The sequence below is a fragment of the Quercus suber genome, unplaced genomic scaffold (genome assembly GCF_002906115.3).
Source record: "Quercus suber isolate HL8 unplaced genomic scaffold, Cork oak 2.0 scaffold_467, whole genome shotgun sequence".
In the NCBI taxonomy this organism is placed as follows: domain Eukaryota; kingdom Viridiplantae; phylum Streptophyta; class Magnoliopsida; order Fagales; family Fagaceae; genus Quercus; species Quercus suber.
The window spans coordinates 399,296-418,079 of record NW_027069918.1 but is presented as its reverse complement, the minus strand read 5'-3'; the positions used below and the strand labels follow the sequence as shown (position 1 = coordinate 418,079).

The window sequence follows — 18,784 nt, the reverse complement described above, 5'->3', positions numbered from 1 at the left end:
ACTAGTCAATTTGTGAATCTTGAAGAGGTTAATGGTTAGGATTTTCTCATTGGGCGAGCAAACCCCCTTGTCCCCATGAAAACTCTTCATTACTTACAGCATGTAAAAAAAGGCACATTGGCCTTTCCTATTCTCTTCCAACATTTAAATTTCCTTAATGAATGACTGTGTCAACATTGGTTTAGATTCACACTCGTAATTGGTTTATAGTATGGTATAGTTTCATTTAGATGCTAGTTACCTTACATATTTATATCCATGAAGATATTAATGCAAAATCATTGATGAATATAAGGTGTTTATTGCTTCCAGGGAAGTATTTATATTAATTTAAAGGGTGTTTAAAATTATATTGCCAAAGGTCATTATTGTACATAGTCTATTTGAGCACATGCCCACAAGATTCTAATAAAAAAGAATGGACATGGAGTGTATTTATGAGTTAATTCATGTTATGTTCTTCCCGAGAAGGTATCTCATGCGCGAGGTGCATGAGACCTTTGTCTCATTGACAGAAAAGGTGTATGTGGCAGCGCATACAAAAGTTTTGCCTTCTTCCCTTATTTGCCAAAAGGTATGTGCATTGGTTTGCTTCACCATAAGGATGTTGATGGACCACCCTCCACTGTCTGTTCAATAGTTTCCTACATTCAAAATGAGATTAGACAAAGTTGGAGAGTCATAATGGTTAAAGGTTAGCATAGAAATCACTAAGGTTGAATCTGACTGTTAAAACTTCATCTTTGCAGCCCTTTTACCAAACCATGTTGAGATCATTGTGGGCTTTTTTTGTGAAGATGTAGGGAAGGTAAGAAATTTTTTTTGGCAAGGTTTGTGGTCTGAAAGGCTATTTGAGTTTGTTTTATATGATCTTGCATAAAAATGAGGGCATTGAGAAACTAATGGATATTACGAACTTACCAGATTGTCTCTAACTGAGCAAATATTAATGAAATGGAATCATCTATTTTAGCCATCTGAATGTAAAGAAGTGAGTTTTACTTTGGGTGCAAAAACAAGTGAGTTTTACCTTCATTTATATACACAATTGCAAAAAGGAACACCAGTGACATTGCATCTAAGTATGTAAGTAATAATAGATAGCATGTGGAGAATCTATAATATAATTTCTAAAGATTGAATTGTAACCTCAAAAAGAAACTAACTTCAGAATTGAGGATTCCATTACTGTTACTAGGTAGCAAAAGTAAAGGTCAATTTTCAAGGCATTGATGATATCTTATTAGATGAGGTCAAGTTTTTGTTGTGAAGCCATTTATATAGATGAATTATAGGGAATTTTAGTAAAAAATTTGATGGGAATGGACATTCAACCCAGTCCAAACACGTTAGGCCCAATAGCAATCGATTACTACTTGGATGTTTTGGGACACTCTTATTATATGTTGCATTGTCAGCCACTACAATCCCGGACAATTCTTTTGCATTATGCATGAACTAAAAAAAAAATTAAATAATTGTAAGGCAATTTTCATGTTTTTAAAATTGATCTAGCCTCTATTTAAATCTTAATTCTTATATACTGTAGAAACCTTACCGCAAAGTAAAACTGTAAATTTCATATAACTAATCGCTGACCCGTACGATACACGGAAGAATTGAACAAAAGTTGTAAATTTTCACTCATAAAAGTTACAACTTAAGAGGGAAAAAAAAATACAAAGACCAATAGTGATAACTCCAACACCAATAATGTTATATAGTCTCAACCTTCAGATTAATAAAATGACTTTGTTAGATAGTGAAGACAAATAAATGTACCGAATATAAAGTAAAGGTTGTTTTAGTCAACTGGTTTAAATAGTTATAGTAGAATTATTATAAAATAAAAAAATAAAAAATAAAATCCTTTGAACACTTTTAAACCAATAAATAAAACAAACACTCATCACGCACACAAATGAGAGAAATTTGGAAAGAATATATTTTGAAATATCTAAATGTAAAAAAAGAATATGAAATACCAATTTTTTTTTTGAGAAACAATATGAAATACCAATTGAAAGACAAAAGAGCGTTAATTGAATAAAAATGAAAAATGGATCATATATATCATAAAAACACAAAGAATGTAATTTATAATTCTTAAACCACCCTAATTTAAATCGTAACGCAATGTGCTAACTTTGGCAATCATGCATTGGATTGGGATGCCCTCATTATCTATCTTCTCTTTTCCTTCCCCATTACTTATTTGTCTCATCAATTCAAGGTTTTTTTTTTTTTTTTTTTTTTTTTTTTTTACATTTAAGAAAAACAATTTTTGTATAATTCAAAAGTTACCAAGTAACAATTCAACTTTGTGTTAAACTTTAGCTTTACTAAAGCTGTTAGTAATCCAAATCCCGAAACCAATAATTCAATTTTTTTAATTTAATTTTTAATAAAGCGTATTGCAAAGAATACAAACTGAATTCGGAAATTATCACAAAAATTCACCATAAAACTAAATATATGAGTATTTAGTTCCCAAAGTTTTTTTTTTTTTTTGGGAACTATCACAACGATGGATATTAGGGGTCTGTTTGGATAGCACTTATTGTTGCTGAAAGTTGCTAAAAACTGATTGTTGCTGAAAACACTGTAGCAAAATAATTTTTAATATATGAATAGTACCATGGGACCCATTTTTAATATTTTTTAATGTGTGAACAGTGCATAAACAGTGCACGCACAGTACATGCACAGTAAATTTTGTCTCCCAAAGTCAAAAAAGCCGGCCAAAAAAAAAAAAAAAAAAAACACAAAACGCAACTTTACTTTGAGTAAGAAAAATTGATATCCAAACGCAGGCTAGATTATACCTCATACGTTTAGAATAGTGCATATACCTTAATTGGTGTTGTAAAAGGAATTTTCTATAATCACATTCCAATGAGATGATTAATCTATAGAAAAAGAGAGGCAAAACTTCATGTGTTTATATCTGTTGAAATTTTTGTTATAGAATTTTAATTGAAGTAGAATTTTCAAGCTCTTGAAACATATATCTAATAGAGTTTTACTTAAACTAAACTATTGTAACACTTGATAAGATAATTACACATTGAAGAGAAATAACAAATATATAAGATATTAAACCTAAAATCAAAAGAAAACGAAAATAGTGGTGACATGAAAAATTGTGGAAGCTTCAGAGGTTTCGGTTTTATATATACTAGTGTTTAACCCGCGCAATGCGCGGGATCGTTTTACATATTAATGAACTTTGCATCCAATATAAACTTAGTTATCATACTTCTACTACAAAGATTCAAACTTAAATAATGTAGTATATTTAAGCATTTAGTGTCCAATATCCCCTAAAATTTTTAAAAATTAGTTTCTTCAATAAGACAAGTGAAGTAGGGTTTGTGGATTCTTTGCTGCAAAAAGGATTTGAAAATTTATTAGACAGGACCGCTTATAGCACAAAGAAAGTAAGTTAGCAACTGCAATATTAAAGAGTACTTTATTGAAATTTAATGATGTAAACAGCCAACAGTTGCATTAAGAAGCATAAGTCAATTGATTGCCTAACCAAATTAATGGAAAATTATGGAAGCCCCTATATTTTTTAATTGTAGAAATGATCCAATCAAAGAATATCAATGATGAAATTGACAAAACTTGAGAACATGGGTCTTAACCAGGACTTACAATTGGTAGCAGATGATGTGCAATTGTTGGAAAACAACTCTTCTCTTTCATTTCCACTACCAAGTGCCAACCAGTGTCATATGCTTCAGAGTGATGGTGATTTCACCTTCAAAATGAGTTGATTTCATTTCATTAGCATATCATCTCTTATTAGCTAAAAGGCCCTTTTTATTGGACTGGATTGCTATGATAGAGAATACTATTAATAATGGGCATTTACAACACAAGAAATATGATCTCTCATTTTAGTTAGTAATTTTCGAAATCAAAATTAATATGATAGGATAATCGAAATATCTTTAAAAATGCCGAATTATAAAAAATTAGTCCAGTGTCTCTTTCTGTTAATGAATATTCAAGATAGATCTAAATTGCTACTGTATGTTTCTTTTAACCTTGTCTATGTTTTATATTTCTTTATTCAGAATTTTTTTACTTCTAATTATTTCTGGTTGAATGTGTGGTCTTCAACAGGTGTAAATTAATTAAAAGGCAAGCCAGTAATTAGAAAGTGCATAAATCAAATAATACTGAAGATCTCAACTAACATTCCCAAGAAGCACCTTCCTCAAACTATCTCTAACTTGGAATATATTGAAAAAAAAAATTCATTCCCCATTTAGGTAATAAAGAATTGGTAAATAACGAACAAGCTGATGCAGCCTTTACTTTTACTCACATTCACTAAGTTGAAAATTCTTTGTCTTACACTTCATCTATATCTCAATAGCTAAAATTAATTCGAATCTCAGCAATTTGTTGTAAAAGGTAATTTACTTGGAACATGTTCTGTCTTGCTAACCATGATGTTTCTTGACACCAACTAAGAAGCAATGAGTTCCATGATGAAAAATCAGGAGCAATATCCTTTTCTAACATTTGTGAAAAGAGCCCAAAAGCCTTTTGAAAATCCCCCTTCCTATAAAGAGCATCAACCAAAGGATTATAACTTCCTATATCAAGTTTGCAACCCCTCACAACCATGTCGTCAATGAGCTTCAGAGCAATACTGACCTTTCCTTGCCTGCAGAACCCACTAATCAGAGCATTGAATGTTGGTGCAAGTGGATAATAACCACGACCAACCATCTCGTTCATCAGCTCAAATGCTTCACGCATATACCCTCCTTCACAAAATCCATGGATTAAATGGTCATAAACAAGAACATTTGGAACTCCCCCTTCTCCAAGTATCTGACCAAAAAACTTCTTTGCATCCTCAATAGCACCCTCTTCACAAAGACTTAAAATTCTCAAGCTCCTACCAACTGCCCTAGGGAATAACTTACCCATCTGGGTCATAAATGTGAGTGCTTCATCTAACTGATTCTCCCTATACAAACAATATAACACACTATCATAAGGGCTTAAACGACCCCTAGCTCCCTCCTTACTCTCCTCCATTATTTCCAAAATCTTAAACCCATCTTCCATCCTCCCTCCTGAACGCAAACCTTTAATTAATGTATCATATGTAACAAAATTCCATTTAATTCCATCTGTTTTCATCTCATTAAACAGATCAAGAGCCAAATCCAACATTTCAAACTCACAACAACCAGAGATCAATATATTTTATGTGTCCACATTAGGAAGGCAGCCCTTCCTCTCCATCTCCTTCAAAAGGCGATGCTCAACTTTCACTTTCCCTAATCTACAAAACCCCTTTATCAAAGTGTTATAAGCCACAACATCCACCACACTTCCCTTACTCTCTAATCTGTTCAAAATGTCAACAGCCTCAATTACACGACCAACATTGCCGAGAACTTCCAGCACCTTAGTCCCTGTTACAACATCAGGTACAAACCCCAGATTGAAACACTTCTCTAAGAGAACAAGAGCTTGAACCAAATTCTCTTCTTTACAATATGCAGATATTAAGATATTAAAAGTCACATCATTAGGCTCTGCCATCTCATTCATCAAGCTCCTAGCTCTCCCAACTTTCCCATTCCTGCAAAGTGCATGAAGTAATGTGTTATAAATCACAGTATTTGGTATGATTTCCCTAGACTTCATCACTTGCAACAGTTTGAAACCATCACCAATCCTATTAGTGAAGCAAAGCCCCTTCAATAAGATCCTGAAAGTGTATTCATCACCTTCAACACCGCTCCCCATCATCTTCTTCCTATAAAACTCTCGAGCCAAATCAATATCCTCCTTAACAAGAACATCAAGTGCTGAATTGAAAATCCTCATAGAAGGTTTCTTTCCAAACTGGGTAACCAAGTCAACCACTTTGATTACCCGCTTAACCATGCCTGCCCGCCCTAGACCACGGATGATCGTGATGAAAATGTCTTCATCAGGGGGTTACCCGATTGTGTTGGGCATTTCTTGAAGTAATTCCTTTACAATATCAAAGCGGCGGAAAGCACAGAGCTTGTGGATCAATGCACGGTAGGTGGATTGAGAGTGGGTAAAATTGGGGAGTTTGTACCTGATGTTGGGATGGAACAGGAGATGATGAGGTTTGAAGGGCTTGGGAGAATGACTTTTGGTCTAGTATTAAATGGGCAATGTGCTGTTGGGATGGAACAGGAGATGATGAGGATGAAATGCATTTTGATTGCAGACGACAAAAAAGAAATTTCTGATAAGTTAGTGAGCAGAAGATTGGAAGCGTTGAAGGGTTGGAGATATGGGGCATGAAGTGCTTTGTTTCCAACACCAACTAATTTATTTTCATACTGGGTGCTGAGTTATTAACCATTATACTTGATCCAATGCCACATCACAAAATCTTATGCCTGCACTAAGAAAGAAGAATTGTAGATAAAGCAAAACAGTATGATCAAAGTGCATACATTTTACACATAAGTAATTCAAAGTTTAGCTTTTTTAAATTGGTATTTGTACATTGAAAGTAGCTTTCCTCTCCATCACAATTAAAAGGCTATGCCATTGGGTATGAAATACAGAAAGAAAGTCAAACTCCCCCCTATTCTATTCCTATTTTCTGAACTTTAATTAATCATCATTTTTATCATTCATAGTAATAAAAATACTAAGTTTTTAACCTCTCTTGCGCGATCATCCCTCTAATGATGAACATATTAAACTCTGATACATAAAAATAAATCACGGTCAACCCATCAGCTGATGTCCTCAGACAACTGCAAGAACAGAGGGAGCCAAGGCTGACGGATGCAAACTCGGCGCCCTTGGATATCGCTGCAATGAACTGACGGCGACTTGGCTGACGGGGATAAAGAAAGCCGACGACCCCTATGCCAACGGATATGTGTAAAATTCTGACTTGGCCTCCGCGCATGGTATTTAAGGAAATCATTTGTATCCCACGATCAGTATTAGAATCCTATAAGGAATGGATTCCGCGATCCGCGCCCATGAGGATCCCTATAAGGAAAAGACTTCTACTCCAAGGAAAAAGGTCAACCCCCAACTACTATAAAAGCCTAATACTCTCATGAATCGAGGTACGCAAAATTAACCCCTCTCTAGCACTCTAGAGTTGAAAGAAGTTCTAACTTGACCTTCGGAGGGTATTTGGCCGGCTCCACACCGGTGCTCTCTGTTAGGTCTTCTTTTCTTTGTGCAGGTGTCGTTTCGAGGGTACGAGCATTGTGCAACTCACTGTTGATATTTTCGGCATCATCAATTGGCGCCGTCTGTGGGAAACGAGTAATTAAGCCATACTATCGTTTCCCGGACTAAAGGGTTGCATGGTACTCACTCGCTCAATGGCAACTAATAATGACGTACAAGGAGAGGAACCACCCACGACTGCCCTCGAGAGACAAGTTCGGATCCTCAGTGCCGCCTTGGAGCATCTCACCAAACAGAACCTCGACTTGGAAGAACAGCAGGGCCAGAAGGATGCAGCACTAAATGACCAACCAGAAGATCAGGAAGGGACTAGCGCTCCAAAGAGGAATCAGGAGAGACCTAAGGGCAGCCACGCCCCAAGCAAGCTGGATAGGCAGCACGTGAGCATGCCATCCCTTACGGATGCGACTCCACCGCATATTGCCGCCGAGATGCAGGCAATGAGGGAACAGATGGAGGTCATGATGAACGCCCTCAAAGGGCGAGTCTCCAGTGATCTTGACGATCTAGTCAACCGTACCAACTCGCCCTTCACTGTGGCTGTGAACTCCTTCCCCCTACCCCACAAGTTTCGCATGCCGAATATAGATAACTATGACGGGGTGAAGGATCCTCTGGACCACCTGGAAACTTTCAAAACCCTGATGCATCTTCAGAGGGTGGCAGATGAGATTATGTGCAGGGCCTTCCCCACAACACTCAAAGGCCCCGCAAGGGTGTGGTTCAGCCGGCTGACGCCTAACTCTATCAGCACCTTCAAGGAGCTAAGCGCTCAATTCACTACACACTTCATTGGAGGACATAGGTATAAGAAGTCCACGGCATGCCTGATGAGTATCAAGCAAAGAGAGGACGAGACGTTACGATCCTACATAACGCACTTTAATAAGGAAGCGCTATCGGTTGATGAAGCCGATGACAAAATACTTGTAGCGGCCTTCACAAATGGGTTGCGAAAGGGCAAGTTTTTGTTCTCCCTATACAAAAATGACCCGAAGACCATGTCGGAAGTACTCTACAGGGCTACTAAGTATATGAATGCTGAGGACGCGTTGCAGGCCCGAGAAGAGAAGCCGAGAAAAAGGGAGAGGCAAGAAGATGCACGACCAGACCAAGGGAGAAAGAGGCCCAGAACAGGAGATCGAAGAGATGAAAGGCGTTCTAAACCTCCGGGAGGGAGATTCACAAGCTTCACCCCGCTGACCGCCCCAATAGATCAAGTCCTAATGCAAATTAAGGACAAAGGGGCTCTAACCTTCCCTGGAAAGCTGAAGGGGGATCCTAGCAGGCATTCCAGAGACAAGTACTGTCGCTTTCACCGAGATCATGGCCATGACACAGCCGACTGTTACAACTTGAAGCAAGAAATCGAGGCCCTTATAAGGCAAGGGAAATTGCAGAAATTCGTAAGCAAGGAAAGAACGGATCCAGCACCTCTAGAGCACCCTCCCCGATGAGACAATGACCGTCCAAGACCTCCTGTTGGTGACATACGAATGATTGTAGGAGGGATGGCCACCAGGCCGTCTAAAAAGGCTCGAAAGATGTACCTCCGGATGGTCCAAAACGTCCAGTTGACGGGTCCAGTGCAAAAGGTAGCCCGAAGGAAAAGCCACGTTATCGAGTTCTCGGAAGAAGACGCGCGACGTCTTCACCACCCGCACAACGACGCGCTTGTTGTTAGCCTACAGGTCGGGGACTACGACTTGCATCAGGTGTTGGTCGACAATGGCAGCTCGGCAGCCATCTTGTACTACCCGGCATGCCAGTAGATGAAAATCAGCAGGGAACAACTGGTTCCAACGAACGCCCCACTTGGGAGGTGCAAAGGTGTTTCCGCTGGGCGCGGTCACGTTGGCTGTGACAGCAGGCGACTATCCCCAGCAAATCACAAAGGACGTAACGTTCCTCATGGTCGACCATTCATCTGCCTATAATGCTATCCTAGGGCGACCCACCCTCAACGCATGGAAGGCGGCAACTTCAACTTATCATTTAATGATCAAGTTCCCAACAGAATACGGAGTCGGAGAACTACGTGGAAACCAGATTGCCGCCCGCGAATGCTACGTAGCCATGATGGAAATGGATGATCACCTCCAAACCATGAGCATAGAAGAGCACCGGAGCACGACGGAGCCAGTCGAGAAGCTTGAAGAAATACTCTTGGACGACTCTAGACCTGACCAGACAATGAGGATTGGAACCCTTGCAAGTCCCGCAATCCGGCAAACACTACAGCATTCCTCAAAGAGAATCAGGACGTATTCGCCTGGAGTCACGAGGACATGCCAGGAATAGACCCTTCCGTCATGGTGCATAGGCTGAACGTATCACCATCCTTTCCGCCCATTCGGCAGAAGAAGCGGGTCTTCGCCCCAGAATGGGATCAAGCCATAGCCGAAGAAGTCCGCAAGCTACGAGAGGCAAATTTCATTAGAGAAGTCTACTACCTCGACTGGCTAGCAAACGTAGTGATGGTCAAGAAAGCTTCCGGGAAATGGAGGATGTGTGTAGACTTCACCGATCTAAACAAGGCATGCCCTAAAGACAGCTACCCTCTCTCGAGAATCGACACTCTAGTAGACTCTACGGCTCAACACCAGCTGTTAAGCTTCATGGACGCTTTCTCTGGCTACAACCAAATCAAGATGCACGACGATGATCAAGAAAAAACTTCCTTCGTAACCAGCCAAGACATATTCTGCTACAAGGTAATGTCGTTTGGTCTAAAAAATGTGGGTGCAACATATCAAAGGCTTATGAACAAGATGTTCACACGGCAGATCGGGAGAAACGTCCAGGTGTATGTAGATGATATGCTGGTTAAAAGTCGAAGGGAAGAAGATCATTTAGAAGACCTTAGGGAAACGTTCAACACCCTTCGCTCTTACAACATGAAGCTTAATCCAGGGAAGTGCGCCTTTGGGGTGACGGCAGGAAAATTCTTAGGATTCATGGTTTCCCAAAGAGGCATCGAGGCCAATCCTGACAAGATCCGGGCTATAATGGAGATGGCACCACCAAAGAATGTGAAGGAAGTACAAAGCCTCAATGGCAAGATAGCAGCGCTAAACAGGTTCGTCTCCAGGGCAACAGACAAATGCTTACCCTTCTTTCGCACGCTAAAAAGGTCTTTCGAGTGGACCACGGACTGCCAACAAGCGTTTGAGGAGTTGAAAGCTTACCTCTCTTCCCCACCATTGTTGAGTCCCTTGCAACTAGGAGAAGAACTCTTTCTTTATCTCGCTGTCTCCCCAGCCGCCGTCAGTGCAGCCTTGATCAGAGAAGAAGAGAAAGTACAGAAACATGTGTATTACACTAGCCGGGCATTACGCGGAGCTGAAGAAAGATATCCACCTATGGAAAAACTTGCTTTCGCGCTGGTTACGGCAGCACGCAAACTGAAGCCGTACTTTCAAGCCCACACGATGATTGTCTTAACTGATAAGCCTTTGCGACGGGCGGTGAGCAACCCAGAAGCTGCTGGGCGCTTGGCACTTTGGGCCATAGAATTAAGCGAGTTTGACATCCAATATCGCCCGCGGATCGCTGTTAAGGGGCAGGTCATTACAAATTTTATAGCAGAATTCACGAATGGTGAGGACAGGGGGGCAGAAGAATCCCCGCAATGGAGCATACATGTAGATGGATCCTCCAACAGGCAAGCTGGCAGAGCCGGCGTCGTACTACAGTCACCCGAAGGAGATACGGTAGAGTGTATGGTCCGCCTTGAATTCCCTACCACCAATAACGAGGCGGAGTACGAAGCTCTGATAGCAGGGCTTGACCTCGTAAAAGCAGCGGGAGCCGAAAAAGTGATCGTTTACTGTGACTCCCAAGTCATAGTCAACCAGATAAGTGGGGAGTATGAATGCAAAGGCGAAAGAATGAAGAAGTATCTAGACCAAGCAAGAAGGAGGATGAACGAGCTGAAGGTCAAAATTACACAGATCCCCCGGGGAGAAAACGGACAAGCCGACCGCTTAGCCAAAGCCGCCTCAGCCGAACATATGGCCACCATCAGTAATACACTCTCCTTCACACAGCTCTCTCCACTCATAAATGCTGTCGACGTACAGGAGCTCGGTCCCCAAAACGATTGGACCACGCCGTTAACCTCTTTCTTGAAGAACGTCATATTACCGAATGAGAAGGAAGCGGCAAGAAAACTGAAGGTTCAAGTAGCAAGGTTCGTGCTGATAAGAGATGTTTTGTATAAGAGAGGTTTCTCCCGCCCCTACCTACGATGCTTAGGTCCAGAAGAAGCAGATTATGTCATGAGAGAAGTGCACGAAGGAATCTACAGAAACCACTCAGGATCAAGATCGCTAGTACACAAGCTAGTACGAACTGGGTACTTTTGGCCGACAATGCATAAGGACGCCGAGGCTTATGTGAAGGCCTGCGACAAATGCCAAAGGTTCCGCAACGTCACCAGACAACCACCCGAAGAACTCACCTCGACGACGGCATCGTGGCCATTCGCTCAGTGGGGGTTGGACATCATGGGGCCGTTCCCTACGGCAATACGACAACTGAAGTTTCTAATTGTCGGCATTGACTACTTTATGAAGTGGGTGGAAGCTGAAGCCTTAACCACCATTACAGAAAAAAACGTACGGAACTTCGTTTGGCGATGCGTCATATGCAGGTTTGGCATTCCAAGAATCTTAGTCTCGGACAACGGGAAGTAATTCGACAACGACTCCTTCAGGGACTTCTGCTCGCAGTTGGGGGTACAGAACCACTACTCCTCTCCCGCCCACCCCCAAGCCAACGGACAGGTTGAAGTCACAAACCGGTCCTTGCTAAAAATTATCAAGACCCGGCTTGAGGGGGCAAAGGGCATATGGGCTGAAGAGTTGCCGAGCATACTATGGGCCTACAGGACAACAGCGAGGACACCAACAGGAGAGGCACCATTCCGACTAACGTACAGGAACGAAGCAGTCATCCCGGCCGAAGTCGGCCTTACAAGCTATAGGGTGCACAACCATGACGAAAAGAGGAATGACGAGGCCATATGTCTGCAACTTGATCTAGTGGACGAAGTTAGGATGGTAGCAGAACAAAGGCTTGCACGGTACCAGGATCGCATGGCCAAGCATTATAACTCCCGGGTCAGACATAGAAACTTCCAGGTGGGAGACCTCGTTCTAAGAAAGGTTATGGGCATAGCAAGGGACCCCACCCAAGGAAAGCTCGGCCCAAATTGGGAAGGACCCTACCGAGTTACGGCATGGCAAAGGAAGGGCACCTACCATCTAGAAACACTGGACGGACGGAAGCTACCACATCCATGGAATGCTGAACACTTATGGAAGTACTACCAGTAGGGGCGGCGACACAAAAAGCAGCAACACCTTTTTTGGGGTACACTAAGACTTATCGATTACCTTTTTAAAGTATTTGCCACAATAAGCCCAGTGGGCAGTTTCTTCTACTTATGTTTTTGCTACAATAAGCCCAAAATGGGCAGATTTTGTTGTCGGACTACTTTTTATATTAATGCATGACAATGAGAGTTTATTCAGAATTACTGAAGTATCTACTTACAAGTTCAAGTTCACAAAATGTGAACGGCCTTAAAACCTAAAAAGACCGTAAAAGTGGTTAAGTCCACAATCGTCTCAGCTCTCAAGCTGACGGTCTAACCGAAAGACCAAAAAAAATGGTTGTCCACAATCGTCGCAACTCTCAAGCTGACGGCCTAACCGAAAGACTGAAAAAGTGGAGAAATCCACAATCGTCTCAGCTCTCAAGTTGACGGTCTAAGAAATGACCAAGTCCATAAAATGGACAAATCAATTAAACCGACGGTATAAAAATAATCGAGTCCACAAGCTGGACAAAGCGACAAAAATTGACGGTCTAAATAAAAGACTGACGGAGTACATAAACCAATAAACTCAGCCATTAGACTGACGGTCTAAAAAAGGCTGAATCTATTAGTCCATAAATGGACAAGTCTATAAGGCAGATGACATTGTCACGAGGTAATTGGATTTTGCCAAAAATCTCTACAATCATTGAAACAAAAAAAAAAAAACAAAAAAAAAAAAAAAAAAAAAAAAAAAAAAAACTGACGAATTTATTAAACAGATTTACACTAGAAAGCTCAAAGTTTAAACTGACGGTACACTAAACTAAAAGGGCAAAAAATCCCGATTTCGTTCTTTCAAATCGAAGCATACGAGTTAAATAGGCCAAACAAAAGTAACTACATACAAGTAATCAAGAGCGATGGCGTTACAAACAAATCAAAACCCAAAAAGGCATTTAAAAAGCTGTTAAAATATTACACATTGGGGCCCAAGGGGCACTTAATAAAGCTGTTTGCTACATAAATAAAAGAGAAGGGAAAAACATGAGCTACAAAAATAAAAACCGTCACTTAAAAATTCTCTACTTAACAAAAGGGTCCTCTCCGTCAAGCAGCACCACAGGAGGAGTCGCAACAGTTGGAAGGTTCGCAGCAGGTAGGGCCAAGACAACTCCAATACCTCCATGTGGGGGAGAATCAACCAACTCGTCAACACCAGCGGTAACGGCATCAGTAGCAGGCGTCATAGGCTAAGCGTCGTCCAGGGTAATTCCAGATAGGTCCAGTTCAGGGAAAGTTGACGCAACTTATTTGAGACAGTCATCGAATCCCGTGCCATAATAGCCACCACAAGAATCGATGAAAGAGTCTGACGCTTTGAATTTCTCAACAGCGTCAGCCCCTGCCGTCTCCAACTGACCACGAAGGGTCGTCAGCTCTCCCTCTAGCTTGCCCTTCTAACGGCTCGCCTCTTCCAACTTCTCCCTTACCTCTTTCAGCTCGAGGTTAAGTGTGCGCACCGCCTTCCTTATACTGAGCCTGCTGGTCTCGCATGTTAGCATTATGCTTGCTAACACGAGTGACGACCCCCTCCTTGGCCACGCACTGGTCTTGCAGCGCCTTCACACGAACCAAGGCCTGGAAAAAGACACAACCGTCAGTTATCAAAAAAGAAAGATTAAGCACGTCAGTCAAAAAAGCTGACGGCTTACCCGCGAGAGATCGAACAAAGCTGACAACCCCAGTTCTTCCGTCCCCAGCTGAGCGCAAGGATCTATATCCGTCGGTCTTATGAGGGCTTCAATAGTCTCGACGGCAAAATCCTTATGCGTCAGCAGGCTATGGGTTCCCTGCAGGACGGGACCAGAAGAGGTCATAACACCCTTCCCTGCTCTATGGCCCGACTTGGGGGGCACTTCCCAGGAGTGACGGTTGGCTTTTTCGATGGACGAATGACTACCCTGTCAGTTTTCCTCTTCTGGGAACCCTTAGTGACAGTTTGGAGGGCAGACGTAGACGTCGCCTCCCCCTTCGCCTTCCTTTCCTCCCTCTGACGGGCAGCAGCAGCCTTGATCCGTTCCTTAGCTACGTCCATTTCTGCAAAAAAATGCATAAGGGAAGCTGACGACTAAAAGTACAAAGAGTGACGAAACGAATAGGTCAAGGAACTTACGGTGACGGGAAAACTCTTCCAATCTGCGAGCTTCAGGCGTCGGTTCGGGACCTCCGTAGTACGCGTGAAGAGTGTCGAGGGTAATCAAGTCCCGACACGATCGCTCTTCTATGGGTATCTCCAAAACCCGACGGATAAAATCTTCCTGCTCGTCGGTGATTGATGGACGAATGAAGGCTGAAAAAGAATAAATTGGCTACGTTAATACCTTTTTTAAAAAATAAATTGTAATACGTAGCAAACTGACGAGGACAAAAGCTGACGGTTAAAACCTGACTCTTTAGCGAACGCCCAAGTATTGTCAAAACAACCAAGGGGTATCGTTTCCCACTCTTCCTAACGGCAAACCCAGTCCGTCCCTTCCACAAAAAAGAACCTACCCTTCCAGGCTCTATTAGAGTCTGGCATCTCAGATACCAACCTCAACTCCTTCTCCCTGACGGCAAAATGATACATCCCCTTTGAGGAAGAAAGGTGCCAGGGTTTGTAGCAGTAGAAAAATTCATCCAAGGAAAGCTGACGGTGGCCTCAACTTAGACGACCCCACAGTACCTCAGCACTAATAAAGATTCTCCACGAGTTTGGAGCAATCTGACTGACGGATATACCAAGGAAATCAGCCAGCTGACGGTGTAAAGCAGTCAGAGGCAGTCTCAACCCGGCGGCAAACATGGCATCGTACATGCCAACATCTGCAGTTCTTCCCGTATAACATTTCTTACCCTCCCTAGACAGACGGATAGGAATATGGTCGGGGATTTGGAAACGGGTGCGTAATTCGTTAAAAATTTTAAGTGTCATCTTTGGAAGGAACTTATTCACAGCCCAGTCCTTGGGAAGGATGAAAGGACGACTGCCTCCAGGACTTCCAAAAGTCCCTTCACAAGACTCCTCATCACCTTCATCCCCGTCACTATTTCCCTCTCCTACTCCAACCTCACCCTTCTCGCCTACTTCTTCCTCCTGGCCGCCGTTTCCCTGACTTTCTACTTCCTCGACGGGAGTATGGGCTGATGTCTCCCTCTCTGACGACCAGGAGGAACTCCCAGACTCACTACCTGAGCCTGAACCAAATACCTCGTCGTAGCCCGCTCCTTCGCGGACCGACGACTGGTCACTCGACGCGTCACTCGACATCTACCTACAAGTGACGGGTGTAAATTAAGCACCTAGGATGATGACCTCACTTTAAAGAAAATAATTAAAATAAAGTGTGCAAGGAAAGAAAAGAAACTTACAAGTTTTTCAAAAGTGATAGTTAACGAGGTGACGAGAGAAATAATGGCAGTACCGATGGAGTATGGCGACGGATTAGCTCTCTAGGAATCACCAAAAGCAAATAGGAAGAAATAAGGAAAGGTGGGCCATATATATATATAAGGAAAACGCACGGAAGACGAAGCGACGCCCTCGTCCAGAAGCGGAGCCAACTGAAACTCGCCACGTATACAGAGCATTTAATTCCATCCGTAATATTTTCTTTGTCCTAACTAACATGAAGGTCAGCAACAAAAATAACTCCATAGCCCGTCAGCTTGAACTGACGGAGATATGGAGTAGGGGGCAACTGATACATAAAAATAAATCACGGTCAACCCATTAGCTGATGCCCTCGGACAACTGCAAGAACAGAGGGAGCCAAGGCTGACGGATGCAAACTCAGCGCCCTTGGATATCGCTGCAATGAACTGACGGCGACTTGGCTGACGGGGATAAAGAAAGCCGACGACCCCTATGCCAACGGATATGTGTAAAATTCTGACTTGGCCTCCGCGCATGGTATTTAAGGAAATCATTTGTATCCCATGATCAGTATTAGAATCCTATAAGGAAAGGATTCCGCGATCCGCGCCCATGAGGATCCCTATAAGGAAAAAACTTCTACTCCAAGCAAAAAGGTCAACCCCCAACTACTATAAAAGCCTAATACTCTCATGAATCGAGGTACGTAAAATTAACCATTTTCTAGCACTCTAGAGTTGAAAGAAGTTCTAACTTGACCTTCGGAGGGTATTTGGCCGGCTCCACACCGGTGCTCTCTGTTAGGTTTTCTTTTCTTTGTGCAGGTGTCGTTTCGAGGGTACGAGCATTGTGCAACTCACTGTTGATATTTTCGGCATCATCAAACTCTATACTCTTTTCCTCATTTGTCTTCTTAATGTTGTTTCTAACTTCACATTTTTTATATGTGGTTTTAATTTTTCAATACATTTAAATTTGCAATCTTTATTTCATGAGTTGTTCATCACCTTTCACTATTAATCATCCATAATCCACAGCTTCAACAAGTAATACAAAAATAAAAAATAAAAAATACAATTTAAAAATGTTTTTTGGTCGTATTTTGTTTTTTCGTCTAATTAGAAACCCTCACTCAAAACTAACAACAAACACCTTACCTACACTACATAAACAAACAAGCAAACCCATTTTTCTCCAAGTCCCCAAACTCCAAAATTAGCCAGAATCAATAAAAAAGGAACCTTGAAGATACCATTCGGTCGAAATCGTCACGCAGCTCGAGCCACCACAGAGCTGTCCCAGGAATGCAATGCAAAGCTCTGTTTCTGATCACTGTGTAGTATAAACTATAAAGTGCTTGAGATGGTTCAGGCTTTGTTAATGTTAATGTGAACAAGTGAGAAGAATTGAGTGGGCTAGGTTTGAATAACAAAGAATTTATAAAACTGGGGTTCCTTCAGGTTAAAATTTTGATTGAAATGGACATTCAACCCAACCCAAATACTTTAGGCCCAATAGCAATCTCTTAATTCATGGATTATTGTTTCCAGCTCCAAATATGAAGCAAAGCTTTAGAGCCCGTTTGGTAAATAATCTTAAACACACATTTTCAGTTTTTAAATAATATTTCACACATTTCTACACACTTTTTCATCTACACGTATTTTAAAAAACTACAAGCAACATTACTTAAACTCCTCTACCAAACGGGCCCCAGTGTACAGGATTAGGGTCTTGGGGTAAGGATTGGTACAGTGCCCAATTGTATTGGACCCATCAAGATGGTGACACATGTTCAAAAGTGTTTTGGTTTAATGTTCATTGTTCAATTGCATTGAATCTTATCAGAATAGTGACAACTATATAAACACGACTCAAGCTATGTCCAAGGTTTGATGGACAAAGATAAAACTTTTACTTCAAATCTTATCGGAATGAATTTTCATATAAAGTAAACATATTTTGTTAGGGACACTCTTTTTATTATTATTATTAGGGACACTCTTTAATCTGTTGCATTATCCTTTGCAAAATTGTCTATGCCTCAACTTTTTTTTCTTAAATAGGTCTATGCCTCAACTTTGGTCAACTTTAATCTCATAAGATTAAGAGTGATAATTTATATTTCTTTTCTTCTTCTTTTTTTTTTTTTTTGGTTGAGAAACTTATATTTCATGTTATAAGAACATTTCAATTGTTAATAAATTTGTATTTCATGTTATAAGACAATTAAAAGCACCAACGAGATAGATAAAGTGAGTGCTCACAAATGGTTGGAAGAAATCATGTTTAAAGGAAGGAGGATAGAAAATGCAGCACACCATGACTGAGATTGTCTGCTTTAGCAAGCTTTATTAATGCTTTACTTTTGTAAAGCAACCATGATTAAGTTGCTTTTTTTTTCCATGAATAACCATGATTAAGTTACTTTTTTTTTTTCGGTAGGAACTAGGAAGCTTCAAACATCAATTCATTCAAACAGTAGATATACAGAACCTTTACCTTTGCAAAAAATTTATATAATGTAATATATTAAAGTGAAAGTTGAATAAAATTTAAATTAGATTTTAAGTACACTATAATTTTATACCAATTGTCATCTCAAATTATATTTCAAATGCTTTCAATTTTATGTTAAGTGTATTTGAAATTTAAATTATTTTTAGTTCATCTAAAACTAAAAGTATTTTCAACTCATTTGATGCTACTTCTAACTGAATTTAAACTAATATAATTTCAAAATTTATTATTAATGTCAAGTATAAATTACAAAGAAAGTTTTTTCATGTTCTAAAAAAATTAATTGT

The 18,784-nt window shown here is 40.9% G+C and overlaps 1 protein-coding gene, 1 long non-coding RNA gene and 1 pseudogene across 2 annotated transcripts; 1 reads left to right on the top strand and 2 right to left on the bottom strand.

The window, feature by feature from the left end:
* Positions 1-549: 549 nt before the first annotated feature.
* LOC136062910 (uncharacterized) lies at positions 550-4,246 on the bottom strand. Its single transcript, XR_010624645.1, has 3 exons — positions 4,209-4,246; positions 3,661-3,766; positions 550-644 (listed from the first exon to the last, which is right to left on the bottom strand). It is a non-coding gene; the product is annotated as an uncharacterized LOC136062910 (long non-coding RNA).
* Positions 4,247-4,306: 60 nt separating this feature from the next.
* On the bottom strand, positions 4,307-6,501 carry LOC112022670 (pentatricopeptide repeat-containing protein At2g17525, mitochondrial-like; annotated as a pseudogene).
* Positions 6,502-9,548: 3,047 nt separating this feature from the next.
* LOC136062917 (uncharacterized) lies at positions 9,549-12,575 on the top strand. The gene is made up of 2 exons (XM_065762635.1): positions 9,549-11,855; positions 11,970-12,575. Exons 1-2 carry the CDS (start codon positions 9,549-9,551, stop codon positions 12,573-12,575), a joined length of 2,913 nt encoding a protein of 970 aa, XP_065618707.1.
* The last annotated feature ends 6,209 nt before the right edge of the window (positions 12,576-18,784 follow it).